General features: G+C 42.4%; 1 protein-coding gene across 4 annotated transcripts in view; it reads left to right on the forward strand.

The window, feature by feature from the left end:
- BCAT1 (branched chain amino acid transaminase 1) overlaps window positions 1-19867 on the forward strand; it is a 124743-nt gene that overhangs the window by 24167 nt on the left and 80709 nt on the right. Inside the window, exons 1-2 of one of the 4 annotated variants that reach the window (XM_019961445.2) lie at window positions 17149-17524; window positions 18638-18709. In XM_019961445.2, coding sequence (XP_019817004.2) covers window positions 17309-17524; window positions 18638-18709 — 288 coding nt within the window. In that variant the 5' untranslated portion in view covers window positions 17149-17308. Of the gene's footprint in view, window positions 1-17148; window positions 17525-17569; window positions 17857-17927; window positions 18565-18637; window positions 18710-19867 lie in introns of those variants that run through there. The other 3 variants (XM_019961446.2, XM_019961448.2, XM_019961447.2) reach the window with 3 other exon arrangements.

Raw genomic sequence — 19867 nt, forward strand, 5'->3', positions numbered from 1 at the left:
GGACGGTGACGAAAGTTGAGTGCTGAAGAATTGATGCATTTGAACTGTGGTGTTGAAGAAGACTCTTGAGAGTTCCTTGGACTGCGAGAAGATCCAACCACTCCAACCTAAAGGAGATCAGTCCTGGGTGTTCATTGGAAGGACTGATGTTGGAAGTTGAAACTCCAATACTTTGACCACCTCATGAAAAGAGTTGACTCATTGGAAAAGACCTTAATGCTGGGAAGGATTGGGGGCAGGAGGAGAAGGGGACGACAGAAGATGAGATGGCTGGATGGCATCACCGACTCGATGGACATGGGTTTGGGTAGACTCCAAGAGTTGGTGATGGACAGGGAGGCCTGGCGTGCTGCAGTTCATGGGGTCACAAAGAATTGGACATGACTGAGTGACTGAACTGAACTGAACTGAACTGATGTTCACTGCAGCACTCTTTATAATAGCCAAGACATGGAAGCAACCCAAGTGTCCATCAGCAGAGTGAATAAAGAAATTGTAGTATGTACAGATACATATGCAATGGAATATTATTCAGCCAAAAGAAAAAAAAAACTTTCCATTTGCAACAACATAGATGGAACTTGAAGGCATTATGCAATGTAAAATTGAGTCAGACAATGAAAGACATATACTGTATAACCTCACTCACATATATAGAATCTAAAAACAAAGAAAGAAAGAAACAAAACCAAGCTCATAGATACAGAGAACAGATTGGTAGTTGCCAGAGATGGGTTGGCGGCTGGGCAAAATGAGTGAAGGGAGTCAAAAGGTATAATCGTCCAGTTATAAAACTAACTGTGGATATAATGTACAGCGTGATGGCTGTGGTCAACAACACTGTGCTGCATAGTTGAAAGTTGCTAGGGGAGCAGATCTTGAAAGTTGCTAGGAGAGCAGATCTTGAAAGTTCTCATCACAAGAAAAAAAATTCTGTAACTATGTATGGTGACAGATGTTAAGAAGACTGGATGATCATTTCACACTACATGCAAATATAGAATCATTATGTTGTACACTTGAAGCTAATATGTTATCTGTCAATTATACCTCAATTTTAAAAATATATAAGTATAAAATACATGTGCTCACACTTTAAAACCATCTTTTTCTATGGCAGAAAGTAGAGTGGCATGAGAAGTGCAATTCTTTCCTGTTGAGCCTATTTTTATACAGTAGATGGGTGCATTATTGTAAACTTATAACATCTACTTACATTTTGTAAACTAATCATACTCAAATGCACACAGTAAATTGCTACTTAAAAGCCATCTGTGGTAAAATTGTGCATTGTAGAAAGCCTGTATCTGTTTTGTAAATTGAGACTATCATATATTGGACTTAGTTTAGTGGGAAAAATGTATACTGTCATCATTAGAGCAAAAGAGCTTCCATACCAAGTTTTAAAAGCAGAGAAAAAAATTAACCAGGCTTTTTGAAGCAACTTTTAGTTTACTTGAGAATTGCACCGAATCCAAGCATTAAAGCATTAATGGAAAACTGGTTTTCTCTATGTTGCTCCAATAATCTGAGGGAAGGCTAAAAAGCCGGTGGACCTCTTAGGACAATGGTGGAAGTGCTGCCCACTTAGGGTGGTCAGTTTGCCAAGAGGATTTAAGGGGCATTTGAGGTGAAACTACCACTTCTCTGCCAAACAGCAGGACTGAGTGAAGACCACACGGTCTATTTGTAGCAAGGTGAAAGTCCTGTGGTTCCTTTCATCTCTCTAAAATTAGAAATAATTTCAGTTTCACAGAGGGCAAATTTTCTCAAATACGAAGATTCAATATGAGTTGTCACCATAATAATTATAACCAACAGAGAGGGCTTACTGTATGCCAACACAGGCCTTACGTGAATTACCTCATTTAGTCCTCATGAAAACTCTATTTATTAGCATTTCACAAGTGGAAAAACTGAGACACAGAAAGGTTAAGCAACTAGACCGCGCTTGCAGAGCCACTGAATCTGGCTGGCAAAGTTACTCCAGAGTCTACTTGCCTTCTGACTGCGTTATAGGGTCTCTCTATAAACTTGATAACTTCATGTTAGAAAAAAAAACAGCTATAATATATTCTGTTCATAAGTTTGCAAAATGCTCTAACTTACATATTTCCTTTTTACCTCTGTAGGGAAAGTAGCTGAGATTCCGAAATTAATGTGAGGTTTACTAGAGCCTGTTATACAGAGTGAAGTAAGTCAGGAAGAGAAAAACAAATATCATATATTAATGCATATATATGGAATCTAGAAAAATGGTACTGAGGAACCTATTTGCAGGGAAAAAAATGGGGACCCAGATGTAGAGAACAGACTTCTGGACACAGTGAGGGATGGAGAGAGTGAGACATATGGAGAAAGTAGCATCGAAGTGTGTGTTTTACTGTCGTGTGTAAAATAGATAGCTGGTAAGAAGTTGCTGTGTATTACAGGGAGCCCAGCCTGGCGCTCTGTGATGATCTAGAGGGATGTTCTTGCCTGGAGAATCCCAGGGACGGGAGAGCCTGGTGGGCTGCCGTCTATGGGGTCGCACAGAGTCAGATATGACTGAAGTGACTTAGCAGTAGCAGTAGAGGGGTGGGTTGGGGGAAAGGGGGGGAGGAAGAAGAGGGAGGGGATCTACCTATAATTATGACTGATTTGTGTGGTTGAACAGCAGAAACCAACACAATATTGTAAGGCAATTTTCCTCCAGTTAAAAATAAATAAAAAAAAAAAGAAATTAATGTGAGGTTTAGAGATATTAGGTGATTTGCCCAAGGTTACAGATCTCCTAGATAAGGGAACTAGAGGTTGAAACAAAATCCTATAATGAACTTGGAACTTTTGATTTATTGAGATTCAGAAAAAGTTCCAAGGGACATTTCTATTCAAAAATGTGTGGAAGTTAGGAGACATAGGCCAAATATCTTGTAAACAGATAAAGGTTTACAAGGTTCAATATATCTATGACAGGGAGCTTTAACAAACAGCCTCTTTAAAATCTTTGATTCTTTAATGGCTAACACAATTGAGTTTACTTAGCTATCTGTTTTCTTCTTTTTCTCCTTCTCTCCTTATATGCATCTTTGTGTAAAACAGATCAGCTTATTTGTCCATTTTTTTTTTTTTGATTGTCACAGTAAGTTTCGTTAACATCCATTATATCATTTTTTAAATTGAAACAAAAACCTGGTGGATTTATACATTCAATCAGTTTATTCAGAAAATATTTTTTGAGGTTCACATAGTTGCCTGGTGGTGCACTAATCACTGGAAATCCAAAAGAGAGCGAAGTCACTGCCCAGATGAGAGAAGACTGTGGTGAAGTGTCATAAGAGCTCTAATAAATGTAGGTTAAACGAGCATCTCCTAACTGGGGGTCCAGGAAGACTTTCCAAAGCACCACCAAAGATGATTGACTTTCAGATCCTCAGCCTTTATTTATTTAAGTCTTTCCCAAGTTCTGCCTGCAGGAAAACATCTGAGAAGCAAGCAGCTTGTTAGTTCTTTTTCCCACCTCCCTTCTCACAACAGCCCTTCTCCCATGCTGCAAAAGAAAAGCTTTTCTTTCATTCACTCCAAATCACCCAGCAAACCACAAGAGCACGAAGCAATGGACAGTTCAAGTGATTGTGTCAATAAAGCCATTTAGCCTTAAGTCACCATAAACCCACTGCAGGGCTTCACTTCTTTGTCTTATTGCTGTTTTTCACTCTGAGTGGAGAATGGCATTAGAAGCAAGAAGTTTTGGAACTTACCTGGCAGTTCAGTGGTTAAGACTTTGCACGTTCAATGCAAGGGACGTGGGTTCGATTCCTGGTTGGGGAACTAGGTTCCTGTTGCATGTCGGAAACAAAAAAAGGGAGCAGGAAGTTTTGGTGTGTGTAGTGAAAGTCTGAATTTGGACCATGTTTAAGATCGAGGCAGCAGAAGCAATGACAACTTTTGTTGAAGGGCCTTATCTCTTCCATTCCCTGACTCTGTTTAATGAATCATCTGGGCTGGCGAGGAACACTGAAGAAAGCAGGCCATTGTTTTTCCAGGCGACAGACACACACGTCTGTCTTTTAATCTCTCCACATTAAAATTAGAGGATTTGAGGTTTATAAAAAGCCTGCTGTAAATGACAGATATCCAAGGCATGCCCTTGGCCTTTTCACCTTGAGAAAGCTTGACAGCCTCACATTCCACTTGCTTGCATTTCTCTTTCATACTCTGAATGATCTCAAAGAGTAGGCGGTGATAAGTTCCCTGTTCACAGTTCTGATAGGGAAAGGCACTTCTTAGAGTAAGAGACTTATCTGAAAGAAGCTAGTATTTTGTATTTTCTTGAACATATGTTACACTCACAGGAAAAGCACTTTCATTAACTTTTTCCAAGCATTCACTGTACTCCAAAATACCTAATTTTCCTTTGCTGTGTATCTTTTGCTTAGGTCGATCATCAACCACTTCTCATTTTTTCCTATTTACCTATGTATTTATTAAAAGTAGTTTATCTTAATGGGAGTATGTTGTGGATTCTACTGTAATTACTACTTAACAATCATGACTAAAACTTAATACATCTACCTTGGTCATGGTCCAAGCAAGGCCTTTTCTTTCTGCTGTTAATTTCCTCAAAGTAGATTAACTTGTGCTCTTAAAAAAGGGAGCAGCTGCTTTTGGTGGAAAACAAAATGTTCTCTAAAACAATCCAGGATATAATACCTTGGATTTTAAAAAGCAAACCTCATTTATTTAGGATTAATTTATCCCTCTCAGAAGTTGATATGTGGTTCTATTTCTGTAAAATGCAAAATTATAAGCGTAATTGTTTCCAAACATGAAATGAAATTTCTAATCTTTCTGCCTGGAGTCTTTAGGTGTCTGTTTCTCTGTCCACCTGTCACTCCTTAGAGTATGTCGAGGTGACCCTAGTGTAGAGACTTGCCATGCTAGGGGTTTCTTCTGTGTATCAAGGAAAGTGAGAAGAGCCAGTGAGAGTGAGGGGAAGGGCAGGAAGGGCGAGAAAGCAAGAACTTCAGGACATGCAGAATCCACTGAGGGGTCTGCACTCTGTCTGCAAGCCCAGTGATGTTAAAGTGGGTGTGCACACCCAGAATGTGAACGGAGACTACTGGGGTGTCAGAAGCATTGATTATGTTTTCTCTAACATCTAGGAAAAAGTAAAATTGTACTAATATTTAATTCACATGGATTGACATGGGCACCCTCTATAGTCCATCAGATGGTCATACTGTCACCATCTGAGCAGTGAGTGTCCTGAGGGAAGGGGGAGAGTCTCCTGTGTAGCCTCAAGGATTCACCCTCTTTCAGCAGAGTGGGTTGTGACTGGCAATTTATATGAGCTAGGTTAAGGGGCTTTGTTGTGTGGATCATAACAAACTGTGGAAAATTCTTAAAGAAATGGGAATGCCAGACCACCCTACTTGCCTCCTGAGAAATCTGTATGCAGGTCAAGAAGCAACAGTTACAAGTGGACATGGAACAAAGGATTGATTCCAAATTGGGAAAGGAGAACATCAAGGCTATTTTGTTGTCACTCTGCTTATTTAACTTATATGCAGAGTACATCATGCGAAATGCTGGGCGGGATGAGGCACAAACTGGAATCAAGATTGCCAGAAGAAATATCAATAACCTCAGATATGCAGATGACACTACCCTAATGGCAGAAAGTGATGAGGAACTGAAGAGCCTCTTGATGAAGGTGAAAGAGGAGAGTGAAAAAGGTGGCTTAAAACTCAACATTCAAAAAACAAAGACCATGGCATCTGGTCCCGTCACTCCATGGCAAATAAATGGGGAAACAGTAGAAACGGTGGCTGACTTTATTTTCTTGGGCTCCGAAACACTGCAGAAGGTGACTGCAGACATGAAATTAAAAGATGCTTGCTCCTTGGAAGAAAAACTATGACCAACCTAGATAGCATATTCAAAAGCAGAGACATTACTTTGCCAACAAAGGTCCATCTAGTCAAATCTTTGGTTTTTCCAGTAGTCATGTATGGATGTAAGAGTTGGACCATAAAGAAAGCTGAGCACCAAAGAATTGATGCTTTTTAACTGTGGTGTTGGAGAAGACTCTTGAGAGTCCCTTGGACTGCAAGGAGATCCAACCCATCAATCCTAAAGGAAATCAGTCCTGAACATTCATTGGAAGGACTGATGCTGAAGCTGAAGCTCCAATACTTTGGCCACCTGATGTGAAGAACTGACTCATTGGAAAAGACCCTGATGCTGGGAAGGATTGAAAGCAGGAGGAAAAGGGGATGACAGAGAATAAGATGGTTGGATGGCATCATCGACTAGATGGACATGAGTTTGGGCAAGCTCCAGGAGTTGGTGATGGACAGGGAGGCCTGGCGTGCTTCAGTCCACGGGGTTGCAAAGAGTTGGACACAACTGAGTGACTGAACTGACCTGAACTGAAAGGGCTTTGCAGACAGATTATGTCAGCCAGTGTTCACTGATGATCCTTGAGAAAGGGACAACTAGCTTGAAAAGATTTCTGCAAACAGAAGAAAACAAACACAAACAAAATTCAATGCATATGTCATCAAAGAGTCTACAAATAATAAATTCTGGAGAGGATGTGGAGAGAAGGGAACCCTCCCATACTGTTGAAGGGAATGTATGGAGCTTCCATAAGATACTGAAAATAGATTTACATTTGATCCAGCAACCTCATTCCTGCATATATCCAAAAGAGATTAAAAAAAAATAATAATTTGAAAAGATATATGCTCCCCAGTGTTTATAACAGCACTATTTACAATAGCTAAGACATGGAAACAACTCAAGTGCCCATCAACAGACAATTGATTTAAAAAGTTGTGGAGATATATATAATGGAATATTATATATATATATATATATATATAATGGAATATTACTCAGTCATAGAAAGAACAAAAGCTTGTCATGTGCAGCAACATGGATGAATCTAGAGATTTTCTTACTAAATGAAGTAAGTCAGACAGAGAAAGACAAAGATTATATAATATCACTTATATATGGAATCTAAAAAATAATACAAATCAACCTATTTACAAAACAGAAACTGACTCACAGACATAGAAATCAAACTTATGGCTACCACAGGGGAAAGGAAGGGGGAGGGATAAATTAGGATTCCAGGATTAACAGATACACCCTACCATATATAAAATAAACAACAAAGGTTTACTATACAACATAGAAACTATATTCAATATCTTGAAATAATTTATAATGGAAAAGAATCTGAGACTGTATATCTGAAGCTAACACAATATTTTAATAAATCAACTCAGATGGTAAAAAATCTACCTGCAATGAGGGAGACTCAGTTTCGATCCCTGGGTCAGGAAAATGCCCTGGAGTAGGAAATGGCAACCCACTTCAGTATGCTTGTCTGGAGAGTTCTGTGGACAGAGGAGCCTGGAGGGCCACAGTCTGTGGGGTCACAAAGAGTCAGACATGACTGGGTGACTAACACTAACTACCATAGTTAAATTTAAAAAAAATAATAAAGTATTAGTGATAGAAAAATAAGGAAATAGCAAAATCAAAATAGCATGATTTTTCCAATTCTTATTACAACTTTTCCATTATCCATATTCCAAGACAGAAATTTTGACGATTTAATCAGAATTAACAAACAGTGGAGCACAAAATTGTGGTATCATCAAGAAGACTATTTGAAAGGGAATTCTATCAACTGTCATTATTGATTACTTAGCCCTTCTGTATATTTGGTCTTTAACCAAGGATAGTATAAGAAAACAACCATAATTCAGAAAATATTTTAAAATGCTAATTATTTCATGTTTATCTCATCTTTTTATCCCTATTTTTGTGTATGACATTATGTATTAAGTTATTTTCATAAATAACTATATAAATATATGTTAGGCTTGCATGCTGTTTTGGTTAACACTGCTGTATAACCAATTACCCCACAACTCTGTGGCTTAAAATGTTTTACCACAGTCTGTAGATTATCTTGGAGAAGGTAATGGCAACCCACTCCAGTACTCTTGCCTGGAAAATCCCATGGGCAGAGGAGCCTGGTAGGCTGCAGTCCATGGGGTCGCTAAGAGTTGGACACGACTGAGCGACTTCACTTTCACGCATTGGAGAAGGAAATGACAACCCACTCCAGTGTTCTTGCCTGGAGAATCCCAGGGACGGGGGAGCCTGGTGGGCTACCGTCTATGGGGTCGCACAGAGTCGGACACGACTGAAGCAACTTAGCAGCAGCAGTAGATTATCTGGGCTCAGAGTAAGGATTTTTTTTTTTTTAAACTTTTTATTTTATATTGGAGTATAATTGATTAACAATATATTCATTTCAGATGTACAACAAAGTGATTCACTTATACATATACATATATCTATTCTTCCTCAAATTCTTTTCCCATTTAGGTTGTTACATAATATTGAGTAGAGTTCCCTGTGCTATACAATCCATCCTTGTTGGTTATCCATTTTAAATATAGCAGTGTGTACCTGTCAGTCTCAAACTAACTATGCTTCTCCTCTACCCTTCCCCCCTAGTAAGCATAAGTTTGTTCTCTAAGTCTATAACAGCAGAGTAGTTTGCAAAGGGCGAGTGCAGCAGCCTCAAAATATAGTGTGGTTAGCTTTTACGGGTTGGGTAATTTCATAGGCTAATAAGTGGGAGGATTATTCCAATGATTTTGGGGAAGGGATGGAGATTTCCAGGAATTGGGCCACCACCCACTTTCTGGTCTTTGGACATGCCTTGAAACTGTCATGTCACCTCTGGGTGTGTCATTTAGCTTGCTGGTTGAGGATCAAGTCAAGTTGACTTGTCTGCCATCTTGGATCCATTTGATTCTAAACATTTTTGTTGTGTCCTTGAGCTATGTCATTCTTTCAAAAGTTGGACCCTGCCCTCTTCCCTCCTGTTTCATCCCTCCCTCAGAGATTTTACTCCCATATTCTTACGGGAACCTGAAGGATGATGGTCCATCTTCTGTAGTTGCTTCAAGAAGAGCAGAGTAGTTTTAACCTGAGGTTTCTCATGTGGTTTCGGTCATCTGAATGCTCAACGAGGCTGGATGCTCAAGATGACAACTCCTACAGCTGACAGCTGATGCTGGATGCTGGCTGGGAGCTCATTTGGGACTGTTGATTAGTGAGCCTATATGCGGCTTCTCCCTAATTTGGGCTTCTTACAGCATGGTGGCGGGGTACCAGGTGCGGGAGTCCCAAGCACCTTCCAAGAGGAAGATGCAGAAGATTCCAGGCCAGTTACAGTACATGCCTAAAACAGGAGCAGCATCATTTCTATTTCTGTCCTACTCTATTGGTTAAAAACAGTCACAAATTCAGAAGGGTAGGGGGAAACTCCACTGCTTGATGGGGTTGAGCAGAAGAGCATATGCATGGGAGAAAATGTAGTGGCTAATATTTGGAAAACACAGCCTACCACACATGCTGCAATTTTTACTGATGGGTTTACGGTCATAAAACCTGGAGCCACTGGAACAAGACAGACTTGTAGGTGAGATCACAACCTTGAGGACAAATTGACTTAACTAACAGCTGTTTCATCCTGGGAAATTTAAGTAATGTCTCTGAATCACTGAAAATCAGAAAGTAGAACCTGTGGCGGTGTGTAGGGGAGAGGGGTGAAGGGGGCTGTTTGGAATACTAGCTGAGAAAATGTGTACCCAAAGTGTTCCAGAACCACTTTATAAAGTCAGTCTACTGACACCAGCTTGTGGTGAAGGAAAGTTCAATGTTTATTGCAGGGCACCAGCTAGGCAAGGAGTCCAGGACAGCTAGTGCTCAAAGCACCCAAGTTCCCTGGTGGGTTTCAGCAAAACATTTTTAAAGTCCAGGTGAGGGAGGGATGTTCAAGTCTATGTGATCAGCTGGTGCATAGTAATGATGGATTGATAGTGAAGTAATAGTAATAGGGGTTCACAGCATCAGTCTTTAGGAACTGATAGGTCTGGGGACTACATGCTTATGATTGTCAATTATTAACTTCTCCCATTTGGTGGTGGTTTTAGCCTCTGTAAAACAACTTGACATATGCATTAGATACGATTATCTAGGTACTTCAGAGAGGAGCTAAAGCAGAGAATATGGGGGAGGGGTCTCTCTCTAGAAGGCCCCAGCAGGTCTTCACTGGGTTACAAAGTACCCAGAACATTGTAACTGGCTCAACTTGTAGCAGATATCATTATGGTTTTGAACTGGGGAGTGACTGGTTTAGAAAAAGCTTTTCAGAGCAAGCACTTTGATGACAGCATGGTGGATGTAGGAAAGCAGGGAGGAGATGGGAGGTCAAAAAAGGAGCGGGTGGGGGTATCTCTTGTGAGACTGTGGCCAGAAGAGAGGGGCAGTGATGGAGAGAAGCTGGGGGAGAAGAATGATATGCAACCCAATGAAGAGCAGCCTCTGCTTGCTGAAAATGGAGAACAGTGCATGCACAGCAATGAAAACCCAGTGTTCCTAAAAATAAATTTAAAATGAAAAAGGATAGCTTTTTAAAAAATAGCTTTTTTCAAACTCAAAAGAGGTTAGTCATCTGTTCAAGATCATAGAACTGATAAATGATAAAGCCAGGATACCAACCCTCAGCTGTGATCAAACGTGTTACAATGCTCCCAAACTGCACTAAGACCAGAGCCACACATGGCTATTTAAATGAAATGCAAATGAATGAAAATTAAGCAAAATTAAAACTTCAATTCCTTAGGCACACTGACCACATTTCAACTATTCAATATCCACACATGACTTGGCACAGAGACAGAACGTTTCCATCATCAGATTGGAAGGCGATCCAATCCCTTAAAAGTCATAATACGTTGAAAGCCTATAGGATGGCTGGTTAAGAGAAGAGATGAAATAGTGGAAGAGAAGAGAGGAAAAGGAGGGAGAAAGATTTTAAACAATTTTATGGAGAAAGAAGCCTAGATCTAGAGCCCTGTTACATTTGTAAACTTTAGTAGCTAAAATTTCAAAATATATTAAAGACATACTTTTAAAAAATTTGAGAGCTGCAATTCAACAGATAGTTAAGTCTCATTTGTGTGCCTGGCATTGGTTGAGGGGAGATTGCTAAGCAAACAAAATAGACACACTTTCCCATCCTTAAAAGTAGAGTAACTTTAATCAAATAATTAAAATAAAGCATGACAGTTATTTTGTAATGGAAAGAATTCTGTAGAAATAAATAGCAGAGGGTCCATGTAGCCTAGACAGGGCTCAAGGATCTTTCCCCAAGGAAGTGCTATTAAGTAATCTGAGAAAGGAACTGTTTCAGGGAAGAGAGTGGGGTGTGAGAGGATGGTCACTTCGCGGGTCACATCTGAGTGCCTCAGACGGCTGCCAAGTCTGAGTTCTTGGCTTCACATGAGAAAGAACTCAAGAGTGAGCCATAGTAAAGTGAAAGAAGGTTTATACAAGGAAGAAACACACTCTGTAGACAGAGTGTGGGCCATCTCAGAAGGCTAGAGAGGTGCCAGGGTATGGGGTTATCAGGTTTTATAGGGGTGGGTACTTTCATTTTCTGGGGCTCCAAAATCAGTGTGCACAGCGACTGCAGCCTTGAAATTAAAAAGACACTTGCTCCTTGGAAGGTAAACTATGGCAAAACTAGACAGCATATTAAAAAGCAGAGACATCACTTTGCTGACAAAGGTCTGTATAGTCAAAGCCATGGTTTTTCCAGTAGTCATGTACAGATGTGAGAGTTGGACCATAAAGAAGTCTGAGCACCGAAGAACTGATGCTTTTGAACTGTGGTGTTGAAGAAGACTCTTCCAAGGGACTCAAACCAGTCAATCCTAGAGGCAATCAGTCCTGAATATTCACTGGAAGGACTGATGCTGAAGCTCCAATGCTTTGGTCACCTGATGTGAAGAGCCAACTCATTGGAAAAGGACCCTAGTGCTGGGAAAGATTGAGGGCAGGAGGAGAAGCGGAACACAGAAGATGAGATGGTTGGATTACATTTTTGACCAAAGTCCAGGAGATAGTGAAGGACAGGGACTCCTGGTGTGTTGCAGTCCGTGGGGTCACAAAGAGTTGGACACGACTTAGCAACTGAACAACAATAAAAATTTCATAGGCTAATGAGTGGGAGGAGTAATTCCAGCTTTTTTGGGGAAGGGGTGAGGATTTTCAGGAATGGGACCACCATCCACTTTTGATGCTTACGGTCATGGCACCTGCGGGTGTGTCATTTAGCATACTGATGTGTTACAATGACCCAGATAAGATGATGGTGTGATCACTCACCTCGAGCCAGACATCCTGGAATGAGAAGTCAAGTGGGCCTTAGGAAGCATCACTACGAATAAAGCTAGTGGAGGTGATGGAATTCTAGTTGAGTTATTTCAAATCCTAAAAGATGATGCTGTGAAAGTGCTGCACTCAGTATGCCAGCAAATTTGGAAAACTCAGCAGTGGCCACAGGACTGGAAAAGATCAGTTTTCATTCTAATCCCAAAGAAGGGCAATGCCAAAGAATGTTCAAACTACTGCACAATGGCACTCATCTCACATGCTAGCAAAGTAATGCTCAAAATTCTCCAAGCCAGGCTTCAATGGTACGTGAACTGTGAACTTCCAGATGTTTAAGCTGGATTTAGAAAAGCTAGAGGAACTAGAAATCAAATTGCCAACATCTGCTGGTGGTGGTGGTTTAGTTGCTAAGTCATGCCTGACTCTTGTGACCCCATGGACTGTAGCCTGCCAGGCTCCTCTGTCCATGGGATTCTCCAGGCAAGAATACTGGAGTGGGTTGCCATTTCCTTCTCCAGGGGATCTTCCTGACCCAGGAATCGAACCTGCATCTCCTGCACTGCAGGCAGATTCTTACCAACTGAGCTATGAGGGAAGCCCATCATCCGTTAGATCATTGAAAAAGCAAAAGAGTTCCAAAAAAAAACATCTACTTCTGCTTTATTGAGTATGCCAAAGTCTTTGACTGTGTGGATCTCAACAAACTATGGAAAATTCTTAAAGAGATGGGAATACCAGACTACCTTACTTGCCTCCTGAGAAATCTGTATGCAGGTCAAGAAGCAACAGTTAGAACTGGACATGGAACAGACTGTTTCCAAATAGTACATCAAGGCTGTATATTGTCACCCTGCTTATTTAACTTATATGCAGAGTACATCATGAGAAATGCAGGGCTGGATGAAGCACAAGCTAGAATCAAGATTGCCAGGAGAAATTTCAATAACCTCAGATATGCAGATGACACCAGTTATGGCAGAAAATGAAGAAGAACTAAAGAGCCTCTTGATGAAAGTGAAAAAGGAGAGTGAAAAAGTTGGCTTAAAACTCAACATAATGGCATCTGGTCCCATCACTTCATGGCAAATAGATGCGGAAACAATGGAAACAGTGAGAGACTTTATTTGGGGGGGCTCCAAAATCACTGCAGATTGTGACTGCAGCCATGTAATTAAAAGATGCTTGCTCCTTGAAAGAAAAGTTATGACCAACCTAGACAGCATATTCAGAGAAGGCAATGGCAACCCACTCCAGTACTCTTGCCCGGAAAACCCATGGACAGAGGAGCCTGGTAGGCTGCAAGTCCATGGGGTCGCTGAGAGTTGGACATGACTGAGCGACTTCACTTTCACTTTTCACTTTCATGCATTGGAGAAGGAAATGGCAACCCACTCCAGTGTTCTTGCCTAGAGAATCCCAAGGACGGGAAAGCATGGTGGGCTGCCATCTATGGGGTCCCACAGAGTTGGACACAACTGAGGCGACTTAGCAGCAGCTGCAGACAGCATATTAAAAAGCAGAGACATTATTTTGCCAACAGATGTCTGTCTAGTCAAAGCTATGATTTTTCCAGTAGTCATGTATGGATGTGAGCGTTGGAGTATAAAGAAAGCTGAGCGCCAAATAATTGATACTTCTGAACTGTGATGTTGGAGAAGACTCTTGAGAGTCCCTTGGACTGCAAGGAGATCCAACCCATCAGTCCTAAAGGAAATCAGTCCTGAATATTCATTGGAAGGACTGATGTTGAAGCTGAAACTCCAATACTTTGGCCACCTGATATGAAGAACCGACTCATTTGAAAAGACCCTGATGCTGGGAAAGATTGAGGGCAGGAGAAGAAGGGGACGACAGAGGATGAGATGGTTGGATGGCATCACCGACTCAATGGACAGGAGTTTGAATAAACTCCCGGAGCTGGTGATGGACAGGGAAACCTGGCGTGCTGCAGTCCATGGGGTCGCAAAGAGTCGGACATGACTGACCTACTGCACTGAACTGAACTGAGAGCCCCTTGGACATTTAGGGAATCAAGCCAGTCAATCTTAGGGAAATCAACCCTGAATACTCATTGGAAGGACTGATGTTGGAGCTGAAACTCCAGTATTTTGGTCATCTGATAACGAGCAGCTGACTCATTGGAAAAGTCCCTGATGTTGGGAAAGATTGAGGGTAGAAGGAAAAGTGGGCATCAGAGGATGAGATGGCTGGATCGCATCACCCATGCTATGGACACGAACTTGGGCAAATTTCGAGAGGTGGTAAGAGACAGAGAGGCCTGGTATGCTACAGTCCTTGGGGTCACAAAGAGTCAGACATGACTAGGCAACTGAACAACAAACTCTCTAAGGCACTACCAAAGGCCACTACCTGGTTGGCTTTTTGCCTGCCCTCCCAGTCTCACCTTAGCTGGATCACCTCCTCGGATGTCTCCTCCAGCTCTCATCTTTTTTTTTTTTTGAGCTGTGCTGGATCTTCATTGCTGCAAGGGCTTTTCTCTAGCTGCAGAGGCTACTCTTTAGTTGCCGTGCTTGAGTTTCTCACTGCGGTGGCTTCTCTTCTTGTGGAACATGGGCTTTAAGGCGTGTGGGCTTCAGTAGTGGCAGCTTGAGGGCTCTAGAGCACAGGCTCAATAATTGTGGCATGCAGGCTTAGTTCCTCTTAGTTATGTGGGATCTTCTCAGATCAGGGACTGAGTCAGTATCTATCTCCTGCATTGGCAGGAGAATTCTTTCCCACTGAGCCACCAGGGAAGCCCACCCTCTTTTGTAAGCTCCACATTCCTTTCCTTTTTAGAGATGTCCTTTCTGGCTGGAACTCACTTTCATCCCTGACGCTCTTCATCCTTTCTTCCTGTAGTGAATTTTTTTATCCAAATCTTTCCTCAAGGATTCCTTGCCGGACTTTTCTAGGTCAGTTACATTTCATCATTAGAGGCTCTTAAGCACAGGTAGCACTAGCCACATATGCATTTTCACATTTGCAGGGATTAGTTAACACTTTTAAACACAAGTAACATTTTTCTATTTGACTGGAGACAATGGTATATAACAGGATGGAGGTGTGCTCACCCTGCATATCCAGCACTTAGCCCAGTGCAGGCACAAATGTTACACACTTAATGAATATTTTAGACTTTTGACTGTAAGCACATTACTGCTCACAAGAGAGGCGGACTGAAAAAAAATAGTATTTAGGAGTCATCAGCATATAGGTGGAGCCATAAAAATGCTCATGAAGCAAAACCATTGGGTTGAGCAAAATGAAGGCTATTAGGAACCTTGCTTAGGGGGAATAATTGAACAGAAGTCAAATTATAGTCACTTGAAAGGGAAGGAAGTAGCAGCAGTTAATAAAGATGGTGCTTTCCCACCAGAGTCTGGCTCTGAAGGGGAGGAAAGAGGAAAAGTCAGGGGGGCCCTGTAGTAATTTTTTAATAACATCATTCATGTATGATACAGGCTTTCTTGGCTGAATAGGGAGGGTTTACAGGTCCTTGATGGTCACTTACAGGTCATTCCTTAAAATGGCAAGGAAATCAGAGCTGTTTAGTATCTACCTATAAAATAATAACCTATAAAATAATTGAATGAATAGTAAGGTATAGACATTTGTGCTCAGTTGCTCAGTGATGTCCAACTCTTTGTGACCCTATGGGCTGTAGCCTACCAGGCTTCTCTGTCCATGGGATTCTCCAGGCAAGGATACTGGAGTGGGTTGCCATTTCCTTCTCCAGGGAATCTTCCCCATCTCTGGACCCAGAAATAGACTCCCAGTCTCCTGTGGTTCCTGCATTGGCAGGCAGGTTCTTTACTGCTCAGCCACCTGGGAATCCCCATACACATTTAAACCAGACTTTTGAATGCAAATAAGTTGTTTGAAACTCTTCAACTAAGCGTTTCTTATTTTTATGCTTGGGGTAGGAGTACACTTAATTTGTATTTTCTTTCAATAGTTCACAAATATTCTTGCATATACTTAATCTATATTTTCTCTTAATTGTTCAAAAGTATACTTGAGTATACTTAATCTGTATTTTCTTTCAATTGTTCAATTTTACATCTGTTTAACAAGAGACTCTGGTTGCCAGTGACATGTGACCTGTTAGGGCTCCACCCCAGCCTAAGAGGCTTTTCTATGTCTAGTACGGAGGGGAGAGAGGAAGGGAGAAGTATATGCAATTTCTGGGCGATAAGATTACAGCTATATTGACTTTGCTGCTGCTGCTCTTAAGTCGCTTCAGTCATGTCTGACTCTCTGCGACCCCATAGACAGCAGCCCACGAGGCTCCCCGGGCCCTGGGATTCTCCAGGCAAGAACACTGGAGTGGGTTGCCATTTCCTTAACCACCCTCCCACTTTCTAAGATCAAATCAGCACAAGTCACCACTTCCTATTCCTTTAAAAGCCCAGAAAGGCTCATAATTTAATCTGACATTGCTCCAGGAGCACACAGCAGACAATAGCCATTACATTCTTCCTTTTCCTTTTCCGATGTCACTTTCCCAGCTCAGTTTCTAAATGTTTTTATCACACGCCTACAACAAAAAACTGTCAAAGCCGCTTGGTTAGGAGCTCGTGGTCTACTTTGCCTGAAACGGACGGATGGGGGTGGAGGGGTCGTAAGTGGGTCTAAGTGGCCTTGAGGTCTTTGAGCAGAAAAAAGTTTAACACCTCAAGTTTGCAAATCCGACTTGGTTGGTGGTGAAATCCAAAGCCTGGATTCACGTTCTCCTTCAGTTTTGGGGGTCAGTGGCAGATAACCGTCCAGGCACAACTGTCAATCCCAGTTGTAAGCTCTCTGGGCAGGAGAGGCGGAGGGAAGCAGAAACTGCCTTTTGTGGGTTTGTCAAAGGAAAATCTGTCCTAAAGAAAATTAATTTACCACAGGTGGCTTCCCCCGGGCAGAGGGCCCACCGTGGCGTTGTTTGGTAAATAAGGATGCTTGCTCAGTGCCTGCTCGCGGAAAGGCGCTCCTGCACTCTCGTGCCCTGGGGGCTGGGACTAAGGCTTGGAGTTTCCCGTCTGGAGGATCAGTTTCTCCCTCAGGGATGATGGAGGGGCTACGCTGTTCCCTGCGCCTGGTGGCCGGGGCACCCGGGCGGTGGCGGCCGGTTCCGCGCGGTGCGTGCGCTGGGGCTTGGCCGCTCCGCCCGCTTTCTCGTGGAGCCGGGCGCAGCGTGTCGCCGCCGCTCTCCGCTGCCGCGCGCCCCGGAAGGCTCCCCATGGCCAGCCCGCCCCCCGCCGCCGCGGCCCTCGTCCCTCAGGTACCCAGACCACAGGCTTTCGCGGGGGTGGGAGTAGGAATAGGGGTGGGGCAGATCGGACCCCAGGCTCTCGGAAGTCCACGGGCCTGGCCGGGCGCGCAGCTGCTGTTTCCCGCACCATCCTGCCTCGCCTTGCACCACCATTCTTTCTCCATCCGGGAGTCTCCTCTTTCCCCATCCCTGCCTCAAATCTAGAGTCCCAGTCTGCGAACGCCTCGGAGAGGCCCCCGCCAGCCAGATCTAAAAGTCCCGCCGGTGACCTGCTCCGGAGCGAGGCGCGGACAGCCACCGGGAACGTGAGGGTCGCTATGGAATCCGCTTTGGTGGAAAAGGTGGGGGCGGCGGGGGTGGGGCGGGGGAGCAGAGGGAAAGGAATTTCTGGGCTGCCAGAACTGACAGCCACATCCTGCGTGCCTTCGCCACCCCAAAATATTTTGCCCGTAGCCTTTTGCCTCCCTGAATCCTTTTCTTCCTCTCTTCCTTAGTGATGTAGCAGATTAGGTTTTTTTTTTTTTTTTTGAAAGTCAGTACCTTTTCCTGTTCGACCTGTTTCCATTGCGTCCTTAAGTGTTTTTAAAATTTTACTCCCTCATTCCATGAGTTCTGTCCTTAACGAGTGTCCTTGAGCCTGCATTGGAGGACCCTACCCGTGGAGAAAATGGTTCACTCTGGTCCCCATCGCTTTTCCAGGCTTGCTATTGTGCGCCCGTGATCGACAAGACCACGAGGCTGAGTGCGCCCAGGAGATTTCTCTGTTAATGGCTTTAAGCCCTAATCTAGACTATTTCCTCGGATAAAAGGGAGACAATTACTTTCTTGTTCTTTGCTGGTGAACCCTGGCGCTTCAGGGCGAACCTGGAATTTAATCAGTCTGCTCGAAGCCAGCGGTGGAGGACAAAAACAGCCGCGACCTCCGACAGGGCAGAAAGAGAAGGACAGCTCTCGCAGGACGCTCTTCTTTGGGGCTGGTGCCTGGGTGTTTGATTCTCCTTTTCCTGTTTGCTTGGGGACCAGACCCGAGAGCAGCGAAGGGTGTGATGGTGAGTGATATTGATTACCCCAGACCCCAGTGAGACACCTAGTTTTAATTAATGGATTTAATTCTTCTTTAAGGATTGCAATAATGGATGCTCCGCAGAAGGTACCGGAGAAGGCGGATCCAAAGAGATGGTGGAGACTTTCAAGGTAAGTTACTTGCCAGAGGCTAAGTGAAACAGCAGTTCAGTTGAATACAGCCATTTCTTGTTGAGATTTGGGGCAGTTTTCTCCGCACAGGTTTATACAATAATTGAAATAACCTGCCATGCATTTTAAATTCCACTCTTCTGGGGAAAAAGTCATATGGGGAGCAGTGTAGGACAGTCGTATAAAATTACCGGGCAGTTAATTGCTTATTTCATGAATTATAAAAGTTTTCTTGGAAAATAACCAGTTCGTGACTTTCACCTTGAGGTTTATCTTATTATATAATACTTTTAACCCTTCACCCTGTTTGTGGAAAAAGCTAAACTCATTTGTTTCCTCTTTAAGCAGCACCTAACATTTTACAGTTAAAAAAAAAAAAGGTTGTATTTCCTTCATTTCTCTCTAAATTCTGGGGTTTATATATTAAATAACCTTGTACTTCACAGAGGAATAGTGAGAAGCAAGAGAGAAAGAATCTTGTAAAGTATTTTAAAAATCATAAGAACATAAATGTAAGGTTTATTATCATTTTCTCCTTAATTCATTATCTCCACCTATTCCCGACTCCTCCAGGCCATGGAGATTTTTTCCTCCGTGGCTTTTCTTTTTTCCTCCTTCTGCTCTTCTGCCTGTTTCAGTCACTGTCAACTGTCATCCATAGCACAGAGTGTCCTAATGATCTCACATCCTGGCAGGGTTCAGAGACGGATGAGACTTGCTCATCAATTTCACACATACCCAGCTCTTACTATGTGCTGGGGATTGTGCTTGGCATTAGAAATCCAAAGATAAATTTAATGTAAGATCTCTACTCTCAGGATTTTTAAAAAATCAAAATATGATATAGTAATTTCCTTACTAAAACGTTTGTGAATTTATTTGTTCGTGTTATTCCTTATCCTTTAAAGATAGTGTCCTCTAACCCAACAGTAGATAGATATACACTGCTAGTCTATGAAGACTAAGTTCTAATACATTTTAGGGACTTAGATGTTGAGATATGGATCCTTGAAAGAATGAAATAAAAAGGATTCTTACTTGATAATCTCTAAGGGTCATCTTATATAGTAAATTCCTCACAGGCTATAGATTAATGAAAAAATTTCCCAAAAGGCTTTTATACTTTTATACATAGAAGAATTGTTTGCAAAGTGAAGG

Source organism: Bos indicus, chromosome 5 (assembly GCF_029378745.1).
Source record: "Bos indicus isolate NIAB-ARS_2022 breed Sahiwal x Tharparkar chromosome 5, NIAB-ARS_B.indTharparkar_mat_pri_1.0, whole genome shotgun sequence".
NCBI classification, from domain to species: domain Eukaryota; kingdom Metazoa; phylum Chordata; class Mammalia; order Artiodactyla; family Bovidae; genus Bos; species Bos indicus.